At 39.8% G+C, this 20,618-nt stretch overlaps 1 protein-coding gene across 1 annotated transcript in view; it reads left to right on the top strand.

Moving 5' to 3' along the window:
• The window catches only part of CACNA2D3 (calcium voltage-gated channel auxiliary subunit alpha2delta 3), a 478,745-nt gene that overhangs the window by 352,933 nt on the left and 105,194 nt on the right, over positions 1 to 20,618 (top strand). The window contains exons 15-18 of the mRNA XM_072876518.1: positions 175 to 246; positions 1,041 to 1,121; positions 5,303 to 5,377; positions 19,386 to 19,469. Coding sequence (XP_072732619.1) covers positions 175 to 246; positions 1,041 to 1,121; positions 5,303 to 5,377; positions 19,386 to 19,469 — 312 coding nt within the window. The remainder of the gene's footprint in view (positions 1 to 174; positions 247 to 1,040; positions 1,122 to 5,302; positions 5,378 to 19,385; positions 19,470 to 20,618) is intronic.

Below are 20,618 nucleotides of genomic sequence, written 5' to 3'. Positions count from 1 at the left end.
GAGGGGGGCCGGGGCTGGGCTGGGCTGCACTGACTGCGAGTCTAACTGCACAAGCGCCATGTAGAGAAATTGCCTTATCTCATTTAAAACGAAGAGAATGTAACTGAAAAATGCAATCGCGTGTCTGTAATTGTTCCTTAGTTCTTAGACATAATGTTTCTTTTTCAAATATAGCTTGCTGATGATCAGGGATTGGTGTTGATGACAACTGTCGCCATGCCAGTATTCAGTAAGCAAAATGAGACTGTAAGTACTCGGACTATTTCTGTCGTGTGATAATGGGGTGACTGCAGCCAAGTGGCTTTCAGGGACCTACTAAGATTTTAGCCTACTCTAAAAATTCTTCTTCTCTTCTTCTTTTGTCTGCAGTTAGTATCCCTTTGTTAGCATAAAAATGTGGACAAATAATCCCAAATAACTATACTCTAGAAACCATAGTAAAATAAGGAAACCCGATGTCTAAGAGAAAATCTCCGGTGACGCTAGGCCTTAGGGTTTTCTTACTCCTATATTACCTTTTTTACAGCAAATAATCTATATCCTTTTCTTCTTGGCACTGATATGCCTCTATTTCATAGATGCAGAATTTAATTAGTCATATGTGTATTATGTATATATCTGTTTATCTTTACTAATTTAACAGGTTATTAAAAAAATTACATGTACTTTCCCCTTAATGCTTAATCTTCCTCTTTTGTTTATCAAACAGCAGGAGAAATTGGGAAAGAAGGGAGTAACATTTTCAACAGTAGTTTTGAATTCAAAAACTATTTTGCATGAGGAAGTTTTCTGTTGCGGGACTCAACAGCTATCAAGAGTTTGCATGCCTTTTCTATGTGAACTGCAGATAAAGTAGAAAAGAGCAATATTATTGCTTAAATGACTATTTGATCAGATGACTTGCACCAGTGTCTGCTTTCCCCACTTTTAAAATAATTGTCTGTAATCTCTTCACTTCTGCAGAGTAGCTGCAATGTGAAATGAGCGGTGAGAATGTTCATTATTGTGGTTCCAAGTGCATCTTTTATTGTTCTTTTCAGAGATCTAAAGGGATTCTTCTGGGAGTAGTTGGCACAGATGTTCCAGTTAAAGAGCTTTTAAAAACTATTCCAAAATACAAGGTAATAGACAAATGATAGTATGTCCTTTCCACTCAGTATAATATCTATACTATAACATCATTTATTTAGCACGTTAATATTGCTTATACTGATGTAGCTCCATTATTTCACTCATTTCCCTCAGGAATTTTAGCTCTGTAGTGTCTGATGGCTAAATGTCATTGGTGCTGAGATCAAGTGCAGTTTTTAATACCAAAATTAATATATGGCTTGATCTTCACATTTTTGCAGATCACAGTGTGCTCTAGAAGGTAATATTAAGTATTGTCCGTAATAAAATCAATGAAATGATTCAACCACACAATATAACCAGAATGAAATTCATGCTGAAAATTCGCATAACTTTGTATGAAAACCATATGAAAATCTATCCTTAACATGGCTTTAGGCTTCCTGCCCGTGTGTAGCACTTCCTGTCCCAATTCCACGTCCCAGATTAGTCGTCTCCATGAATTAAAGCAAGTGGCACATTTCAGGAACTTGAACAAGATCCTGCCTAACCAGACGAGTGGTTCCTTCTCTCCTACCCCGTATTTGCTAGATATTTCCCTCTACTTAGTTTTCCAAAGTCAGAGACATACTATACAATTCTTAAAAAATAATTATCATAAAAGTTTTCACAATTTCATGCACATCATCTATTGTGAAATGTTTGTAACTCAGTAAAAGTAGGCTTCAGGCAAATGCAAAGATATAATTACTTTTCATTTAAATTTGATGCAATACTTCAGTATTTCACTACTTCTCTATGTCTGAAATGCTTTACTGTAGTGCTGTTTTATTCACAAATTAAAATTAAATGAATGTTTTCCAGTTAATTCCTAGCGGAATTTTTTTGCAAGACAAATAAGCACGTAACACAGTACCGTAGACAGCCTTTACTAAAGAGGCCAGCTATTGCAATAGCTGCATTTTGACACGTACCTGTACTGAGCAGAAATTTGTACATCACACTTTCCTCTTAACTGGCTGCCGTGCTCTCATGTACTGACTTCTAAGAGGGTGGAGGAATAAGCTGACTTGTGAGTGCCTTTGAATGTTCCTCCGTGTTTTTGTAGATAATTCTAGTTAGGAGGAAAAAAAATCCTCCTCTCGATTTGAATTCTAATTTGAATACATGAGCAATTACCAAATGATTTTGTAGATCAATATGCAGTAACTGGAAAGTTTAAATTAAATGAGAATTTGATAAAAATAATGCATAAAATACTGGCAATAATGTTGATAAGGTGTATTGGAGTAATTTCCTGGGACGTGGGTTCCTCTAGGCTAGATGCTGGGCAAACAGAACAGAAAGGCTGTCCCAGCTGGAAAGAAGTTTGCAGACTATGGGAAGAGATACCAGAACAGACACCGATATCAGAACAGAGTGAACCGAGACGTTGCTGTCAGGGTAGACAACAGAGAACAGTCCCAGCGCACTAACCACCCAAGTTAGTTTACTGCAACTTCCATTACACTTTTTTGTATGCAGAAATGCAGAATCAGTAGAAGGTAGAAGAGAAAGGAGCAAAAATTTGCTCCTTTGCAAAATCGGGAGCAATGGAAACAATCTTTGGAGCAGCCTTCTAAGGAGCTATGGGTCGAGCAAGTTTCATTTGTAATGAGAAGGAAGAACAATCGTGTAGTAACTGCAGCAGCGAAAGCCTGGCTGTGCATGGCTGGACAGAAAAGGCCGTATCACAGCGATGTTGTTCAGAAGTCATCTGTAAGATCTGGACGTGGTCCGGATACAAGAACCTGGAGCGTGGGGCCTGAGTAGCAGGTATTGCAGCAGAGTTAGAGGGATTCAGAAAAGGAGAAGATAGGCAGGAAAATGAACATTTCTGGTTTTGTCATATGATACTGTATTTTTTAAGACTTAGTTTTCTGTGGAAGTAATATACGATCCTCTTTCTGAATATTAGGCTTTTTATTTAAAGGTACATTTTATATTGCAGGATGTAATGCAAGAGAGGATTATTACAGGAGGCACCAATATCATGCAATACAGTTAGGTTAGTGAAATCACTTGAGTTATAACTTCCAGTCTCACATACCATAAACATTTCTGAACAGTGAAAAGACCATGCAATTGCAAGACCATAATCACCCCTGGGACCCATTCCTGTAGAGGCAGCATGTGAAATAAAATTCACACAGGGATATAAAATGATTGGTTGGAAATAGAATTCTGCTGACCTGGAATTCTCACAGCTTGGATGAGGTGGATTTTATGCCGAGGAAGATGAATAATAACAATAAGCTATTTTCAGCAGTCATTATCTAGACTAAACTTCCCCAGATGTCAGTGGCAGTTTCTCCTGAATAAGGCAGGGTTGGATTTAGTAATACTTAGTTTTCATGTGGCATTTTACAGCAGTTAGAAGAAGTTTTTTCGTTTCTGAATCTGTAATTTAGACACAGAGTTCAAGGTTTAAAATGGCAATACTGCTGTAAGTGGTAGAGCTCTCAAACCAAAGCATTTTAAGTGCAGAGAGTGTGCAGTTTCACGTATTGCACAACACACAATAAAATACTACCCTTGGAGTCTGGGTATGCTTCAAACAGGCAAGTATTTTTTTCCTGTGAAGTGTACCACCCACATTTGTTTCCCTACCTGACTTCCATTGCTCGGATGTCATTCTGCAGTTATCAACACAGACAATTACACTTGAGATCTGATACTTAGCCAACAGCTAGTTCACTTGTCATACTATAATAGGTAAAATATGTCCACTGTTATTATTTTGGTTATCCCTCCTTTATGAAGAGATGCCAAGAACATATCACCTTCTATTACTTTCACTGAAGTTTATTGCTTTAGGAAAACCGCTAATTTATGAAACAATCTTCTATATGGCAGATACATTGGACCATACACAATCATTCACAGAGAGACGGTATAAATCTACCTGGTATGTTTTCTCTATGACCTTGCCATAATATCATACTCTGGTTTATATTTCCAGAAAATTACAGAAGCCAACAGACTTGCTGTCCTCCTTGCCTCCTAGAAATGATTCTGACTTGTCAACCTTGGTCACGTTGCTTTATGCCAGACAAATTCCTAAGGACCCACTTCAGCAAAGCATTTAAGAATGTACTGAAGTAAAATAAAAAGGTTTTTAGTAGTGAGAAATGTAAAGTAAATACCAAAGCAAGATAGTTCTGGAGTTTTGGGTTTGGTTTTTTTGTTTGGTTGGTTGGTTTTTAATACCTCAGTGCATCAAGATGCTTAAATAAAGATATATGGGTTGTTATATTACGTTACTTCAGAATTGAAAAAAAATGGTTGAGAAAGTATAGCGAGATGTACTCTTTGCACGGTAAACTTACATACTGAAGCTGCAGAAAGATTCTACGTTAGCAGCAAGTTTAAGCTAAGAAGGGATGTTTGAATGACCACGTGAATGATGTGAAGGTACATTTACTGCATAAAGTGGGTGCAATCAACTAGGCATATAATCAACAGGCACATTGTTAAAAGAGTAGCGTTGTTATTTAAGTAAGTGCAGTGCTAAATTTGATTGCATATACCGTTAGGCCTGAAAAAGCATTTCACTGCTCTCAAATGATCTCCCATAGTTCTACTCGGTACAAATATGTAAACTTACAGGAGTTTCTTTAGTAGAAATACGCCTTCTGGGGCTCCAGAAGAACTTGAATTAACAGAGAGGTAAAATGCCTTTCAGACTGGAAGATGTAAATATCAGATATGACAGGCCACCGCCTGCTGACTATACTGTACATTCAGTACCACTGATTTAAATGATTCTTTTACAACATGTCTTGAGCGAGTGAAGTAAGCTGGACCTAGCCGCTCCTGGGAACATGCGAATTGACTACATTCCAGTAGCCCTTTGCTTTGGCACGTGCTATGGCGTATGCCCCGTGCTCCGGTGTCTCCTATGTGTGTGTATCTAGTTCACTCCAAAGCACGTAGAAATAAGTGCCCTAGATAGCAAAGCGTGTGACATTTTAAAATTGTGCTATATGCTGAATTCATCACAATGACAGGTTCTCATTTTCACAAAATGTCAAGGATCAGAGCTTTGCATAGGCTCTAATGAAACACTATGTGGTTAAGGGTTATGAATGCCGGCTTTAAGCCCTGGATAACGAAATTCTTGCCTGATTTTTGTTTACGAATTTACTGGAGACCATGCTAATTAGTATTTCTTTCTCATTTACTCTTACAGTTAGGTATTCATGGATATGCTTTTGCAATTACAAACAACGGATATATTTTGACTCATCCAGAACTTAGGCCTTTGGTAAGAATACTATTTACTGATCTATTTTATTTAGCTATATATGTTGCACTTGTTTTTCTTTTAGTGTGAATAATGTAATATTCACTAAAAAATTAAATACAACAGACTGGTTACTTTATATTGCTTTATAACACATTATAATTCTTGGTAAATTTACCTCTGGAAACAAAGGTTAGCATGAAAAAAGTCAAGGAAAATAAATATACAAGTTGTGTCTGCAAAAGATGCAGGCCTCCCTTACTGCAAAATGGCAAAGCCAAAAATTGCTGTAATTATGTTCATTTTACATTGAAACGGAATGCCGGAATGCTCTATTGCTACATAATAACCCCTATTTGTCATGTTAAAGTGTTAAAGCTAATTTAATATATGCACAGAAATTTCAATAACGCATATTCTTAAGCAAAGTAGGGGCACAAGGGATTTTTGTACTAAGAGAGAAATTGCAGCAAATTTTACCTTCAGTTTCCCTTATCATCTTGTTTGCATTAATCACAGCAAGAAAAATAGAAGTGCCTGTTATGCAAATGTTTATCAACTTTACACCCCAGAGAACCGGTACATTCTTGATTGCATCATTGTTTAGGAACAGCACTTGCAAGTGTTCCATCACTATCAACTCTTAGCAAAGCATCGGTATGAATAATTCCACTGCTGTATGCACATGGATGCCATATGTATTTCTCAAGCAGGCGCTTCAAGTAATGTCTGATTTCAACAATATTTTAGTAGAAAGCAAATATTAATTGGATGGATCATTTCATATAAAATTATTGAAAAGCATGATTTATTAAGTCATTAGCATATCTGATGTTTCCATTCAGCAAAAGAATTTGTCTTTCTAAGATTTGGGCTAGGAATTACGCCCTTAATTAACATTTGTATTGGCACTTACTGTTTCCCCATTTATTTTTTAACTGGAGTAGAGCTTATGAAAAGTTCAACAGAGGGACTTCCATGGGGGAATGGAAAAACATTTTCTCAGTAACTTCACTGTAAAATGGACAGACAATCTAATGGCAAAGCAGACATTACAGTATCTTGGAAGGAATTTTGAAATAAACGGTTTAATTGTCATTTTTCTTCTAAGAATATCACCCGTGATTCTGGATGAATTTGTGGTAGATTGGTAGATTCTGGTAGAATTTTTCACAGCTGTGGAAAAGAAGACAATACCTGTAGAGACTTGGGCAAATGACTGACCAGTAAGCAGTACAGTTCTCAGAAATGGCTCTTGCAAATTATCCCATTGGCTTTTTTACCATTCCAGTGGTGAGTCACTAAAGCTATATATCCAGGTATAGACGGCTCAGACCCCAGTCAGTTAAATTAACATGCTCCAGTGACCTTTTTTTTTTCACCTCTACACTTCCCACAGATGATTTCTCATAATGATGAATTTGTATCTTGTTTTATGGGAATTAGGACCCCTGCTACCCAAATATATAAATATTAGGGAGCAAAAAACTTCCAGCCTCAGTAGAAGCAGTTTACTCTTCAGGAAGATAGAAAACTTTAAATCGATACTGGAGCATTTCACCCCTCAGTCACAATGTGTTTTGTCTCTACACGACATTGCATCCCTGAGAAGTACGGAAGTGTAGGCTTTATGAGATTGATGCACCAGACCCAGACCCACCTAGTCCAGAATCTCATTTCCAGCAGTGTCCTGAGACTGAGAGATTGTTCCTGAGGAAGATGCAGGAGCTGAGTAAGAGGATGTGAAAAATCTCGCAGCAGTCAGTGTAACTTCTAAGAGTTTCAGACAGGCTTCTGCTCATAAACATTTGGTTCTGACATTTTAACATTAAGCCTTATTAGAGTGGATACTTCTGTTATCCATAGTAACATACTCATTTTTGTCAGTCTGCTTGACTTCTCATAGCAGTGATTTTTCATATTGTAACCATTTTATGCACAGTTTTTATTTGGAGTTAGATTTTTAAATTTCATTAGAAGTAGTTCTTATATTGTGAATATGGAAAGCAGAAGCTCCTGATCTATTTTTTCTCTTCCATTTCTTACTTTGTGTAATCATTTGTGATTGTTATCTATCTCATTGAATCTTCCCATCACAATAAGCAACCAGTATTTTTAGTCTTGCTGTAATGTCTGCATTTCGGCATTTTCTTGTCATGTTCTCTGTATTTTTCTGACCTCTTGTTTATCCGTTCTCCCATGTTCTTTCCTTCTCTGACTGTGATTGCCCGCTGAGCTTTATTTGGTAACCGTAGCAGAGAAGAGGCAGTAATAGGGGCTGTCCAAAACCTCCTTAGAGCCGCTGGACTGTATACACAGATTTTTAATGCACCTTCAGGTCTCTTCTGCTGCATCTTCACTGCTTTGTTACCTCAGCTAGCCTGTCCGTGTCAAGGGACTATTTGTGTAATTTTCCTTTATCTCACATCCAGCTGCACCACAGACATAACCTAAAAATTGCTTAAGAGAACCAAAGTTACAAGCACACTGACTAGATCTAAAATTTGACTGTCATAGCATTCTGTATCTTTTCCTACAATTCGCTATTTGAAAATCTATATTAGACTAGTTATGTTAATTCACCTCAGTGGTTAAAATGCTGAAACAGATGTTGTGCTTTAATGTAAACTTTTTATATGAAACTTTTTTTGGGGGGGAAATGCCAGTGTGGGGAGACGTCTTCAAAATTTGTAGCTGTTGCAATGGAAAATGTGACAGGGGCTTGGTTTTAGTTTGTGACTGGCCACTACCTTCAGAATATTTTATCTCTGTATGTATTAAAGTCCATGTGGTTTTTTTTAATATCCCAGTCTAAATTGGATATAAATGCATTGTTTTTTTATAGCATTCCCCAATTTTCATAATACTAAAATCATGACTTTGCTCTTCATTCCTAAAAATGCCTTTGAAATCTTCAGGTAACAGGTACATCTGACAGCCTGTATTCGCAAGCCATAGGAATAGGTATTTGAAAGTTCCCCATCTACATCGGAAGAGTTTGACAACACATGCATTTGCTGTACTGGCCCTTTTTCTTCTGGCAAATTACCTCCTTCAAAAATATTAGTACTTATTCGTTAAAGAATAGACATTTTAATAAACAGAAGGTACTGAAATCCAGGAACAGTGGATAGCTTTAAGTTAGACTGACAAAGGGTGTTACCCTCTTTCCTTATTTCTGTGGTGGCAGCGTGTTTTAATGAGGCAAAAGGTGGGGTTTGGTTACTATCCCTCACCCCAGTATACATCCTGAAGGCACTTATTTCATTACCTTATATAACAGTTTCTCTTTTTAAAATCAAAATGTTGGGCAGTGGCCCATAAGTTGTCAACTACAGGGAGCTCGTTGTGATATATTCACGGTCTGTTCATTTCATTTTTTTGGAAGAGTCATTTCTACCTCTGGGTTCTGTCAGCAGTGCGTAATGGGAGTCTTCTGTTGACTTCAGTGGAGTTTTTGAGAGTGAAGTGATTGCTGGCCTGGGCCCTTAGATTGATATTGCAGGCCGAATCCTGATACCGTTGTAACTAGTGGCAAAACATTCCATGAAATGTGTGGCAGTAAGTATGCGAAAATAGGCACGTAGGGCTGGAATTAGACAGTTCACCAAAGATGCTATCTAAAATCCTTTGGGTGGGTTAGAGTTTACAGCCAGGTTACATTGATTACTGACTCGATCCACGCTGGTTTACATTGCCGTTGTATTTTCCTGTGGCGATGTAAAGCTAGACTATTACTCGACTCCCGAGTTACTAACCCCAGCGGCCGTATCTGTTAGTTCTGAAGCCGACATGCTGCTTTGTCAGGAATTGCCTTACGGGACCCTGCGCGGCAGACAGGATAGCAAACAGTCGCTGAGGAAGAGTGCTTCCTGTTGCACCAGATTCTTATCTTACGCTGACCGGTACATTTAATCATTAAGCTAGCTGCATTTTTGTGCTGATTATCCTATTGGGTTTATGTTTAAAAAATGTTGTTCTTGGAGATTTCCTCTCCTGTTTCTTCTGCTTTTTTTTTTAATAAACTTGGCTGTCAGTTCGGATGGCTGGTTGCGTGTGCATGGGCAGCTGGTGGGAGTAATTGAAGGACGAAGAGGAAAGAACTTTCCAGATACTCAGAAGGTACTTGCAGAGGGTTACGACAGTTGCTGGAGTAGCCCCCAGACTTCCAGCTCAGCGCTGGCGGGAAGTTTTCACGGGTGACACGGTTGCCACAGAGGGACCGGGAAGAGCTTTTCGTGACATTCCTCTCTAAAAGACACCACTAGAGCGACGAGTCTTGACAAACGACGTAATAAATCATTACATGCAAGGAATAAGGAATCCCTTGGAAATTCCTTTTGGAGAGTAAAAAGAGAGAGCTTGTGAGGCCTCGCCAATGGAACGTTTGAGCGTCCGTTCCCCGTATGTTTCCCCCACACAGAAACTCCCACTTCATCGCCCTTCCTTCTGCTGCCCCTTTCTTCCCCAAGCCGCCCTAGGCCGTGCCACCCCTTTCTCCCAGCCGTCACCGGCCGTCCTGTCCGCGGCCTTCCCAGCCCTGCCGAGGCCGCGCCCTCGGCGGCGTCCCCCGGGCCGGGCGGCCTCCCCGGCGGCGGGCGGCGTCCCCCGGGCCGGGCGGCCTCCCCGGCGGAGCGGGCGGAGCGGGCGGAGCGGGCGGAGCGGCGGGCGCGGCCGGCGGCTGCGCTGCGGAGCAGGCGCCATGCGGTGGCGCCCCAGCACCGCGCGGGCGGCTGCCCCGGCGGGCGGGGTGGCAGCGGCCCGCGGGCGGTCGGGAGCGCGGGCGGCCGTGGCGGCTGTGGCGGCTGTGGCGGCCGTGGCGGGTGGGCGCGGAGCTCCCCTCAGGCGGGAGGCGGGTGCAGAGGCGGCTCTGCCGCCTTCCTGCTCTGCCCCAGGGCCTGTTCTGCCTCAGTCGCCCGGCGGGGGGGCGCGTTCTGAACGTTTCCACGCCTTGCCCCTGTGTAGGGTGCCTCTCCCCCCCAAAGCACTCCAGCGGTAACTCACTGGAGCCGACGGTAATAATATTTAAATTTTTTTGGCGTTGTTGTATCAGGATGCTCCTATATGCTGCATTTTGATTAAAAGTCTGTATTTTTACAGAGTAGTGTTGTATTTTCCACAAGAGAATATTTTAAATTGTGTGGTATAATTTTGAATTTTACATTTAGTTTAAAGCCACGACTTACTGTTTAGAAAAAAATGAATAGTCTGGGAGTTCAAAAGTGAATTTTGAGATTTTCAAGGCAGTAACTTGGTTTCCCAGGCTCCTTACACGTGCTTGAAATGTGCGCGTGAGGACAGAGGTTTTCTCCGCAACAGCTACGTCGGATTTAATCGCTCGCTCCTCAGGATCCTGTCCGCGCTTGCAGCGTGCTAGGTGTCACTCCATGAAATTTTAAAATGCAAAATATGTCATGATGATGTTACGGTTTCCCAAAGGAAGGAGCCTACTGAATGTAAAGGAAGAGTAATAAACAAGCGATACATACTTTTTACATGCACTTAAAACCAACCACCATATTAATTGTGGCTGGTGACTCGTCGCTGTGACTGTCATTGTGTAGTCTGGTAAAGGCTGGTGCCAGAGGAAAACTGCTTTCGTAGGGAAGTGTGGTGGGTGCCGCTGAAAGTGTCTGCCATGGTCAGACCGGCACCTCCGTGAATCCCACCCCGTGTTAGGGTTTGTGCTGTTGCCTCTCAGTCCTAATATTTGTGTGGTTTTCAAGGAATAATAGCAAGATTGCTAGCAGATTTTGAGAATCTTTTCGGATTCGTAGTTGGCAATGGAATTTGTATTTTTGTCCAGGGAGTAAAGAGGGGGTTTGTTTTCAGTAATTATTAGGTTAATTTAGGGTAGAATACTCGAAGTTCCTGAACAAGGAGCTCAAGTTCCTTAGTTACAGAAAATATGCATTTAAAGACAAATGCATATGTTAGGGAATCAGATTGCATCTTTTATTCAGATTCTACCATTTTTTTGATAAATGCAAGATTAAGAATGTGTTATGACTTATGAATTAATCTCATGACATCCATGATGACTCAGGATTTTGTAATATTTCTGAGTTTAAATCAAAATCCTCTATCTCTGAGAAGATTGAGGCGTATATTCGTACTCTCAGTATAAGCTCTGGAAGGCTAGTAATGGTGATTTTTTGAATGGCTATATGTGAATGCTCTTTTTATCACTGCAAATCAATTCAGTTGACGCATTGCTTTCTCTAAAATAACGCACATCTTTATTTAATTTGATCAGTCTTAATAGGGAAAGTTACACATAGAAATCAAAGCCCGTGTCTATATCGCAGTACCCTCACCAAAATATATTGGTGCTAACTTACCACCATTGGTGGTAACTTACTAAAAGGCTGCCTAAGTTACCATTTTAAACTTAGAATGTTGACTGTCATGATATATCGTATTAAGCTAGAAGACCTGGAGTATTTGAAGATTGCTAGATCAGTATTAAGTCTTTTGTAGCTGTAAATTCTGGGAAAATTTGGTTCTCCTAATATAGAAAAACAGAGAAATCCAAGTCTCGGGGGAAACGTTAATGCCCCACTTAAGCAATGTTAGCCTTTCATAAGCAGCAAATCTCATTTCTCTCTGGGGAGTCCCGCCTGGAAAGTAAGATAACCTACACTTACCCTTGCTTTATTCAGCGACTCCATAAAACTCTACAGCTGTAGCTGACAGCAGAATATTTAAATGATTTGAACAGTGTAAATGCCTCACGTTCATTTAAATAACTGAAGAATTCAATCACTTGAATGCCAATGATTATTCCTATTGGAGTTTACATTTCAAAAAAGACAGCCCATCTGAATCCCTGTGAGAGCATTAAATTGCCATCTAATTAGAAGTGCAAAATTACATATATTTAAAAGATAATTAAAGGTTTGAAGGCTGTTGAATAACTGGTTGTACATATAAATGAATCACGGAAAATTTGTTAGCAATATGCGAAGCTTTCTTTTATTCTTTGCTTTCAGCTTTGAAGTTAGGTATAACCAAGCTCATGGGTTTAAGTCTGGTAGTATTAAGATAAAGGCAGATGTTTTTAATTATTTCTACTCAAACCCCAAATAATTATAAGCAGCTGCCAGTTTTACATAATCCCAAATGATAAGGTCCTGAGAATGCAAATAAAATCCTAAACAGAGAGGTTGGTTTTTTCAGTGGAGTAAATCACATACATGTCGCATTGCTAATCAACTGCAATCCACCTGAAAATGTGAGCTCAGCCGATGTACTCTTTGTCCGGTCTGTAGGTGTGTGACTTAAAGCTGGTTTTTGTATTTGCTTTTACCTCACCTTGGATATTTCCATATTTTGTTTCATCAGTTTAAACATTACTGCACCATTTGTAATGCAAACACATGTTATGAGTGTAAGTAGACAGAGTAATTTAAATACATATGGCATGAGAATGATTTTCTTCTATTACTTTGCTAGAGGGTTCTTCTGTGTACATGGTACATCTAATTGTTCCTGCTACTTTTTCTCTGCCTGGAAATGCAGAATTGCATTATTCTCTTTTCCCTAGCAAATGACATGGCTCCTGTTGTCAGCTTTTCTCTTCAGTATTTCTACAAATTTTATAGTGTGGCAGTTTTTCACTGCCATCTGGCATGAAAAATCAGTCCAAAATAATTGGTTTTTACTGCCAACCATAACCTAGGAACTTCTGGATTAATATCTTAAATAATAGGCTGTCATGAAAGTCTCTCTTTGGAAAGGGAAGTTGCTCTTCCTATTTTCCGAAGAAAATCAAGATGTTACCTTTTTTAATATTAAAATAAGGAGCTTTGTATAGAAAGCAACTTTGGTTTTGACTGGACACCTATGAGTGTTCTACAAATTCAAGATTAAGTGCAGGTCAATAAAAGACCATTTGAGGCTGCAAACTAGATGCAAATCATGAAATAAAAGTATCACAAAAGACAAATCGGGATCATGTGAGCAGGAAAAAAAAAATCCAGATGAAATAAAGACCTTAAAAGCCAAGCAGTAGTGATTTACATTGAGATAGGATGCTGCCTCACATGTATCCCCAGGCAGAATGTTTTGGAGCTGTGTAGCGCATGATGAACGAAAGCACAGTCACTGTGGGTGATGTTAGATAAACAGGTGAAGCAGAGAAGGGAATTTTTCACTATCGGGTTTTGTTTGGTTTTGGGGTTTTTTTAAATGTCAAAGTATGAATCAGTCTATTGAAGTGATCTCTTCCCTCGTCTTCTCACAACCTTCCTCTGTATTTTCCATTATCTTGTCTTTGTCCCATAGTCTTTAAACTCTAAGCATTTTATCATAGAAGTATTATTTTATTAATGGACTAATGTTGAAGGACTTAATATTTAAAGGAATTTGCAGTTTGGAATTACTACAATCCTTGCTGAAAAGTAGGAAGGAAGTGCCCCCTCCCCTTCCTTTCTGGGCATGTTTATATAGCAGAGTGGCACGGCTCTTCTTGGAGAAGTGCCTCACCCAGGGACGTACCCCCCTTTGCAGCCAGGAAAGGGAGCAGCAATATACTCTGCCTTGTTCTATGCGAAGAGCAAAGAAGACGCATTTGAAGGACTGCTCCTAAAGTGAGCGTAAACTGAGCTGTCCCCTTGCACGGTCACCTCAGTAAGGAACAGTGGGACTCGGCAGCAGTTTGTGCTGGTAGGGGTCTCGGTGTCAGCCATCGCAGTGCCCATGTAAAGTCAGGCTCAGTGCAGCTTCCATTCAAGCAGCTGCAGTCTTTGCATTGTGTCAGTCAGAGCTGCGCTAGACAATAACTAAGTGGTAACGTTAGTGTCCAGCGTCTTGGAGAAGAGGGAAGCTGAATAACTGGCTAGACCAGGGAATTGCAATAATGGCAGTGTATTCAGTCTGTGTCTGTTTATTTAAAACTACATGGAAAAGTGTGTGATTTTAGTTAATGATGCTTTTCCTCTGATATTTGTTCATTCAACCTTTCCTATCAAACTTTGTAGACAAGCATACCTTTACAGGATGGCTTAATGTAAGTTACAGTTACACACGCAATTGTATTGTGTATTTAATTATGTAGAATTCAAGCTCAGCAAAACATATTTGCATATGTTCAAGTTCGTCTCCTCTAAACAAAAAAATTTGGGACATTCTCAAATCCTGTTTAGATTAATACATTATCCTAATTTTGAAGTACTAATCCAAAAAGATGAAACTTGATTGATGCTACATCTTAAAAATGGAGGAGTGTTTTTTGTTCCTGATTCCTTACTTTTGTGCGTAGAATAGTAGTTTGGCAAGGAAGAGCTTTCCCGTGAAATTATTTTACCTCTCTAGCCTTTTGGTTGTTGTTCAGTAGACTTTCTTGCTATAATATTTTCTCACAGATGATTCCACAAGTGTGGCTAAGCAAGTTTGCTAAAATCTCTTGACAGTTCCAAGGCTGCTATCACAGCAACTTATTCTCTCCTACCTCCCCATTATCCAGATGGAGCACGTCTGAGAAAGTCCAGTCACCCTAGACCCAAGGCTTGCAGCTGTTAAGATGTAGCTTGCTCCCTCTGTGATCAGATTGCTACACTCTGACTTTATAAACACGTAGCAGGTCGTATTCAATGCAGATGGTTTGGGACTGCTCATGTTAAAAAAAAATAAAAAAAATAAAAAATCAAAGCAAAGAGTTTAATAATGGCACATGTAAATAGTTGTGTATGGGGTGGTGAAAAAATGTGATTCAGTCTTTAAACAGTACACGTCACATGTTGTGTGAATCATCCAGTGCTGTAAGAGTTTGGCCAAGCCTCAAATGAAAGATACTGAGTAAGATAAAGCTCGTTCTGATTACCAAACAAAATAATTTCCTGTGTTCTTTCCACAAACAAAAATATGTCGGAGCTATCATGTAGTTTTGAACAGACTAAAAGATTCTTGTATTGTAGTCTAGATATTTAAAAATTTTTGGTATCTTTTTTTTTTTCCAGGGGTTAACTACTATATAGTATTACAGAATCACAGAATCACAGAGTTGTATAGGTTGTAAAAGACCTTTAAGATCATCGAGTCCAACCGTAAACCTAACACTACCAAACTCACCACTGCACCCTGTCCCTAAGCACCTCATCCAAACGGCTTTTAAATCCCTCCAGGGATGGGGACTCCACCACTGCCCTGGGCAGCCTGTTCCAGTGCTTGATAACCCCTTCAGTGAAGTAAAATTTCCTCATATCCAGTCTAAACCTCCCCTGGCCCAGCTGGAGGCCATTTCCTCTCATCCTATCACTTGTTACCTGGGAGAAGAGACCGACCCCACCTCTCTAAAGCCTCCTCTCAGGTGGTTTTGGAGAGCGAGGAGGTCTCCCCTCAGCCTCCTTCTCTCCAGGCTGAACAACCCCAGGTCCCTCAGCCGCTCCCCATCAGCCTTGTGCTCCAGACCCTTCCCCAGCTCCGTTGCCCTTCTCTGGACACGCTCCAGCCCCTCCATGTCTCTCTGGGAGTGAGGGGCCCAACACTGAACACAGCATTCGAGGTGCGGCCTCACCAGTGCCGAGTACAGGGGACAATCACTGCCCCAGTCCTGCTGGCCACGCTATTGCTGATACAAGCCAGGATGCCATTGGCTTTCTTGGCCACCTGGGCACACTGCTGGCTCATATTCAGGCGGCTGTCAGCCAACGCCCCCACGTCCTTCTCTGCCTGGCAGCTTTCCAGCCACTCTTCCGCAAGCCTGCAGCGTTGCATGGGGTTGCTGTGGCCCAAGTAACCACAGTTACCAAGTAACCAAGTACCAAGTAACCAAGTTACCACACATTCTATACTGGCCAAAGTAGATTAACAGCACACCGTTTAAATCTAGCTCTTTTCCTCATGCACTTAAATCAGAGTAATTTGGTAGAGCTCCCAGTGTCTATCTTTCCCAGTGGGTCCCTTAATAATTTGTTTCAATGCTTTATAGTAATCTTGCAGATGGGTTTGGCTTCAGCCTTCAATCAGTATTTTATACTTCACTCGGGAGTCTCAGAGATAAAAAGTTAGATTAGGTTTGCTACTAGAGAAAAAGAAATAGATGAATGCCATTTTTAAAAGCTGGTGTTGCTTCTATATCCATGAATAACTTTTACTAAGAAATTAGTTGAGCAATAAAACCAGAAAGAAGCTAGAGAAGAATGGCCAATTGAACAGTAGCGTTATGAAGTATTTTATATTTGGTCTACTTGCATTTATGTTTTAGGCCCTAGTTACATAAGTATGAAGGTATGAAAATTTACTGCTGGGAATAATGTAATATCTTCAGGAAGATTAGATTTGTAAGCAACGTTACCCAGATGTACAAATAACTGCTATTTTTTAGTATCCCGTCCTTGCTGGAAGTTGGTTTTTGTTTTCTCTGCCATCCTTTTCTGAACTATTGAATTCCTGTGTAGGCAATTCAACAGTAGCCCCTAAAGTGTAAGAGCTGAATGAGGGGTTAGGCATCTCAATGCTGTATTAGTTCCTGTCCTAAATGTGTTTAAGAACTGCACTTCCAGTTCCTTCAAGTGCTTATAGAGCCTAACCCTTGCTTGAGCATTGGGATTTTGGCTTTGTTTCTGCTTATCTGAATTTTTAAGACGTGAATGCTTCCAATTCTGTCTTTGCTGCAGAACTTTGCATGTTTTATCCAGTTCTTCATTTGCTTGCTTTTGGATTTTGTTTTTGCTCTTTGAGTGCAAGGTGTGGAATCTATATGATTAAAATAAATACAAACCCCATAATCAATATGATGTAAATGGTTTGCCTTATGTTGGAAGCCTACTTCTGCTGGCAGACACACAAGATCAACTCCTATTGTCATAAGTAAGGATTTGCACATGTGTCTGAGAATGCAGTATAGCCCAGAAGCTCTTCAACATCTGTAAGGATGTAATTAAACATTGGAACCAGTACAGGAGCTGTTTGCTCTACTCAAATGATCCCAGCTAACTTCTGTGTAACACTTTTCAGCTCTCAGTATTTCAGAGCTTGACTGTAACCATTTCTATACTAGAATGACTAAATCAGATCAAAGATTTGCTTGGTTAATTGGTGCAGCCACAGAGAGTAGATATAGTTACTCCTTGTAAAGATTGAAGATAATACTGATATAGCTGCAGCCATAATGAAAGGCTTGCAAAACATAGCTACAAAAATCAAGCCCTGCTAATGAACTAGACGTTATCCTCTCATATTTTATTCTTGTGAAATCTCAGACTATATTGGCTGCAAATTTTGTACTTCAGTATTTGGGTATAGTTATCTCTTTGGCTATCAGAGCTGTCACGTAGCAAGAGTTAGTTGTAGCACTGAGCTGCTTGAATTCACAGTCTAGTGTATAAGCATGTGCTGAAAGCAGAAATTCTTTACATCTCTCTACCCATCTGTTGAATAGCATTAGCCCAGAAGTAGATAACCTTGTTGTTACAGGAATGGTGGCTTCTAGCAGACGGGCAAGAAAAGCACATGAAAGTACTTTTCAATCCTATCTGCGTGAATCCTCAGAACTTAGTCTAAGACTTACACCAACACAGTTGCTAGGATTTTTTGTTATTCAAAAGAGGAATGAGAATTGATTCAGGATTTTATCCCACATAGTTTCCCAAAAGAATCATCTGTAGAAATAATTGGAGTATCCAAGTTATTATGAGCAAGAATTAAGGAGGCTCAGTGAAGCCTGTGCTAGAAGAAACTTTACAGTGCTACTAATATCTCAAAATCTCTCTGTGATTGTGATCCACTAGTCAAGATTTTTAAAAGTTTGCTGTTCTTCAGGAAGATTTTGTCATGCCTATTTTTAAATACTGTGGTCTACAAAAGCGACTGTGGGATTCACATGAGAATCTTTTAATTTAGAGAGGAAAAAGTCAGGATGGGAATAACCTTCTTAAAGCTCAGAGAGCGAGTTTTTTCTTTGGCCTCTCTAGTCTGTCTGTAATCTGCAGGACATGATTGAAAGCTCCTGCACCGCTGGCCCCAGTGATGAATTGGCTGTCTTAAGCACTGACAGGTTTGGTTTATGGTATAGTTGGTCCTGCCCTGAGGGAGGAGAATCAACTATATACACTGCCTTACAGGTACATTTTCTGTCCTTCTATGATGCTATTGTTGGGGAGTCACAAAAGCAATTTGGGGATTTTTCACAGTATCCCAATGTCTCCTGTCATACTTAATAGAAAGACTTGTGGTTTTCCCTCCCACTTACATGCATCATAAAAGATAAAAGACCAGATTTCACATTATGCTGATCCTCTCCCCAATTTTTTTTTCCCCAAATATTTTCTCATAATTTTTCTTAACCCATGAGGTTCTTTATTCACAGATCTTCCTAAATACTTTTTTCTTCTTCCACCGAGCAAGGTTTTTGTTCTTACACTAGTAGGCTCTCTGATTTTGAATGTTCAGCAGAGGGCAGAATTTCCTACGTTATAAACACCTCGGTGTCAAATCAATTTGTCACTAGAATGTTTATTTTAAATGTGCGATTTACAGTGTAACAGTGACTAGTGATAAAAAACTATAAATTATCATTATTAGTATATTACTTTTTCCCCCATGAAGTTGTAGATAAAATGTAGTATCAGCAAATGTTAACACCATACTTCCCAAGACTTGCATATTATCTTGTTTAAAGAGAAATGGGTAAACATTTTGTTGATACAGTTGTAATAAAATAACTTCCTGTGCAGCTGAAAGAGCTAGTCTGAGACACTTGACATAAACTACAAGATCAAGGTCTCGTGTATTTTCCATGTGGGAAGAAGGTGGCACAACTGCCGACTTTGACTTCCCAGTGTGTCCATCAAGAAAAGCTTTGTACCGTGGCAAGAGGTGATGCAAATAATCATGCATGATGTAGGTTTTTAGTTCACAGACAACATTTATGCAGTAACATGGTGCACTTTGTATGAATTAAGCTACCTACTGTTACATGTATTGCATACGATCAGCATGCATCCAGCAAATTTTTAAAATCTTCTGATACAAAATCTTTGTGCAAATAAAACAGGATGTGCTAAATATTTCACCTTTTTTATGCCAGTATGAAGAGGGGAAGAAACGAAGAAAGCCCAACTACAGTAGTGTGGATCTTTCTGAGGTCGAGTGGGAAGACAGAGATGATGTGGTAAGCGATGAGTTTTAAAACCCTGTCAGAAGACATTGTTGCATCTCACTACTGTACCTGGAAACTGTTTAAGTAGAGAGGCCACCTGACTGCTCTCAGGAGGGGAAGGACAATAACCCCTTTTACTTCATTCAGAATTTTATAACTGTTTTGTATTGATTCTTCCTTACATGCATATACCACAAACGCAGACTCTGCATCTTTGGTAAAACTCATCGCCCTTGCATTCTCCATGCATCTCATTGCGTATTTTTGCTGGATAGCAAATACAGTGCTACAGAAGGGAATAGACTATCTCTTTAGGGCTGGCCCAGACAACTGCTGAAAGTCAGAAATGAAGGAATGAGTTTAACTCCATGAGATTCCTCTTCTCTTAAAGGAAGTAAGGAGAGCTGTTTTCCTTAACGTACAAAATCAAAACCCATCAGACTGGATTCTTTGACCTCTGTTCAGAGCACAGATTCACTCCAATTTCAGACATATGGGTAGCTGCAGAAGCATGCGTTCTCTGGCTGTCAGCTGTTATGCACACAATCCTTCCCCTTAAACTCATTTTTCAGTGCTCCATCTACTCTGTAGTTTACTCTTTGTCTTGTTCTTTCTTACCTTGCAGGCTTAGCCTTTTCTGCAGTTCTGTATCAAAAGCTTTCCTTATGTCCATGGCTTAACCTTTGCCTGGTCTTTCTGTTACTTCCTCAATAAATCTGATTTGTTAGGCATGATTCGTTTTGTGTGAATCTGTGCTGACTGTCCTTAATTAAATTGTAACTTTCCAGGTGTTCCCCTTTCTGTCCTGTAATTTAGTTTTTCCCATAAGTTCCCTACTGCCAAAGTCACGACTGCGTGTCTGTATTTTTCATAGATGTCTCCTCGATCCCTTCTCAAATATCAGTACTGTGTTACCTTCTCTCAAGTCCCTCATACCTCTACTTTTCCAGAGAGGTTTGGAATATATCCACTGAAGGTTCCCATATTTACTTTGTCATGTCCTTCCGAAATCTGGGATGGATCACGTACAACTGCCCCTGGAGTCTTGTCAGTCTTCAGATGTACTAATTTCTTGATCCCTGTTCTGACATAAGTCTATATTTTCTTTCTCCCTTACAAAATATATATCTTACATTCCTCCCTCTCTCCACCCCCTTTGTG

The sequence above is a fragment of the Ciconia boyciana genome, chromosome 11 (assembly GCF_034638445.1).
Source record: "Ciconia boyciana chromosome 11, ASM3463844v1, whole genome shotgun sequence".
In the NCBI taxonomy this organism is placed as follows: Eukaryota; Metazoa; Chordata; class Aves; order Ciconiiformes; family Ciconiidae; genus Ciconia; species Ciconia boyciana.
The sequence above is the reverse complement of the archived record's forward strand: the minus strand, read 5'-3'. Positions and strand labels throughout refer to the sequence as shown.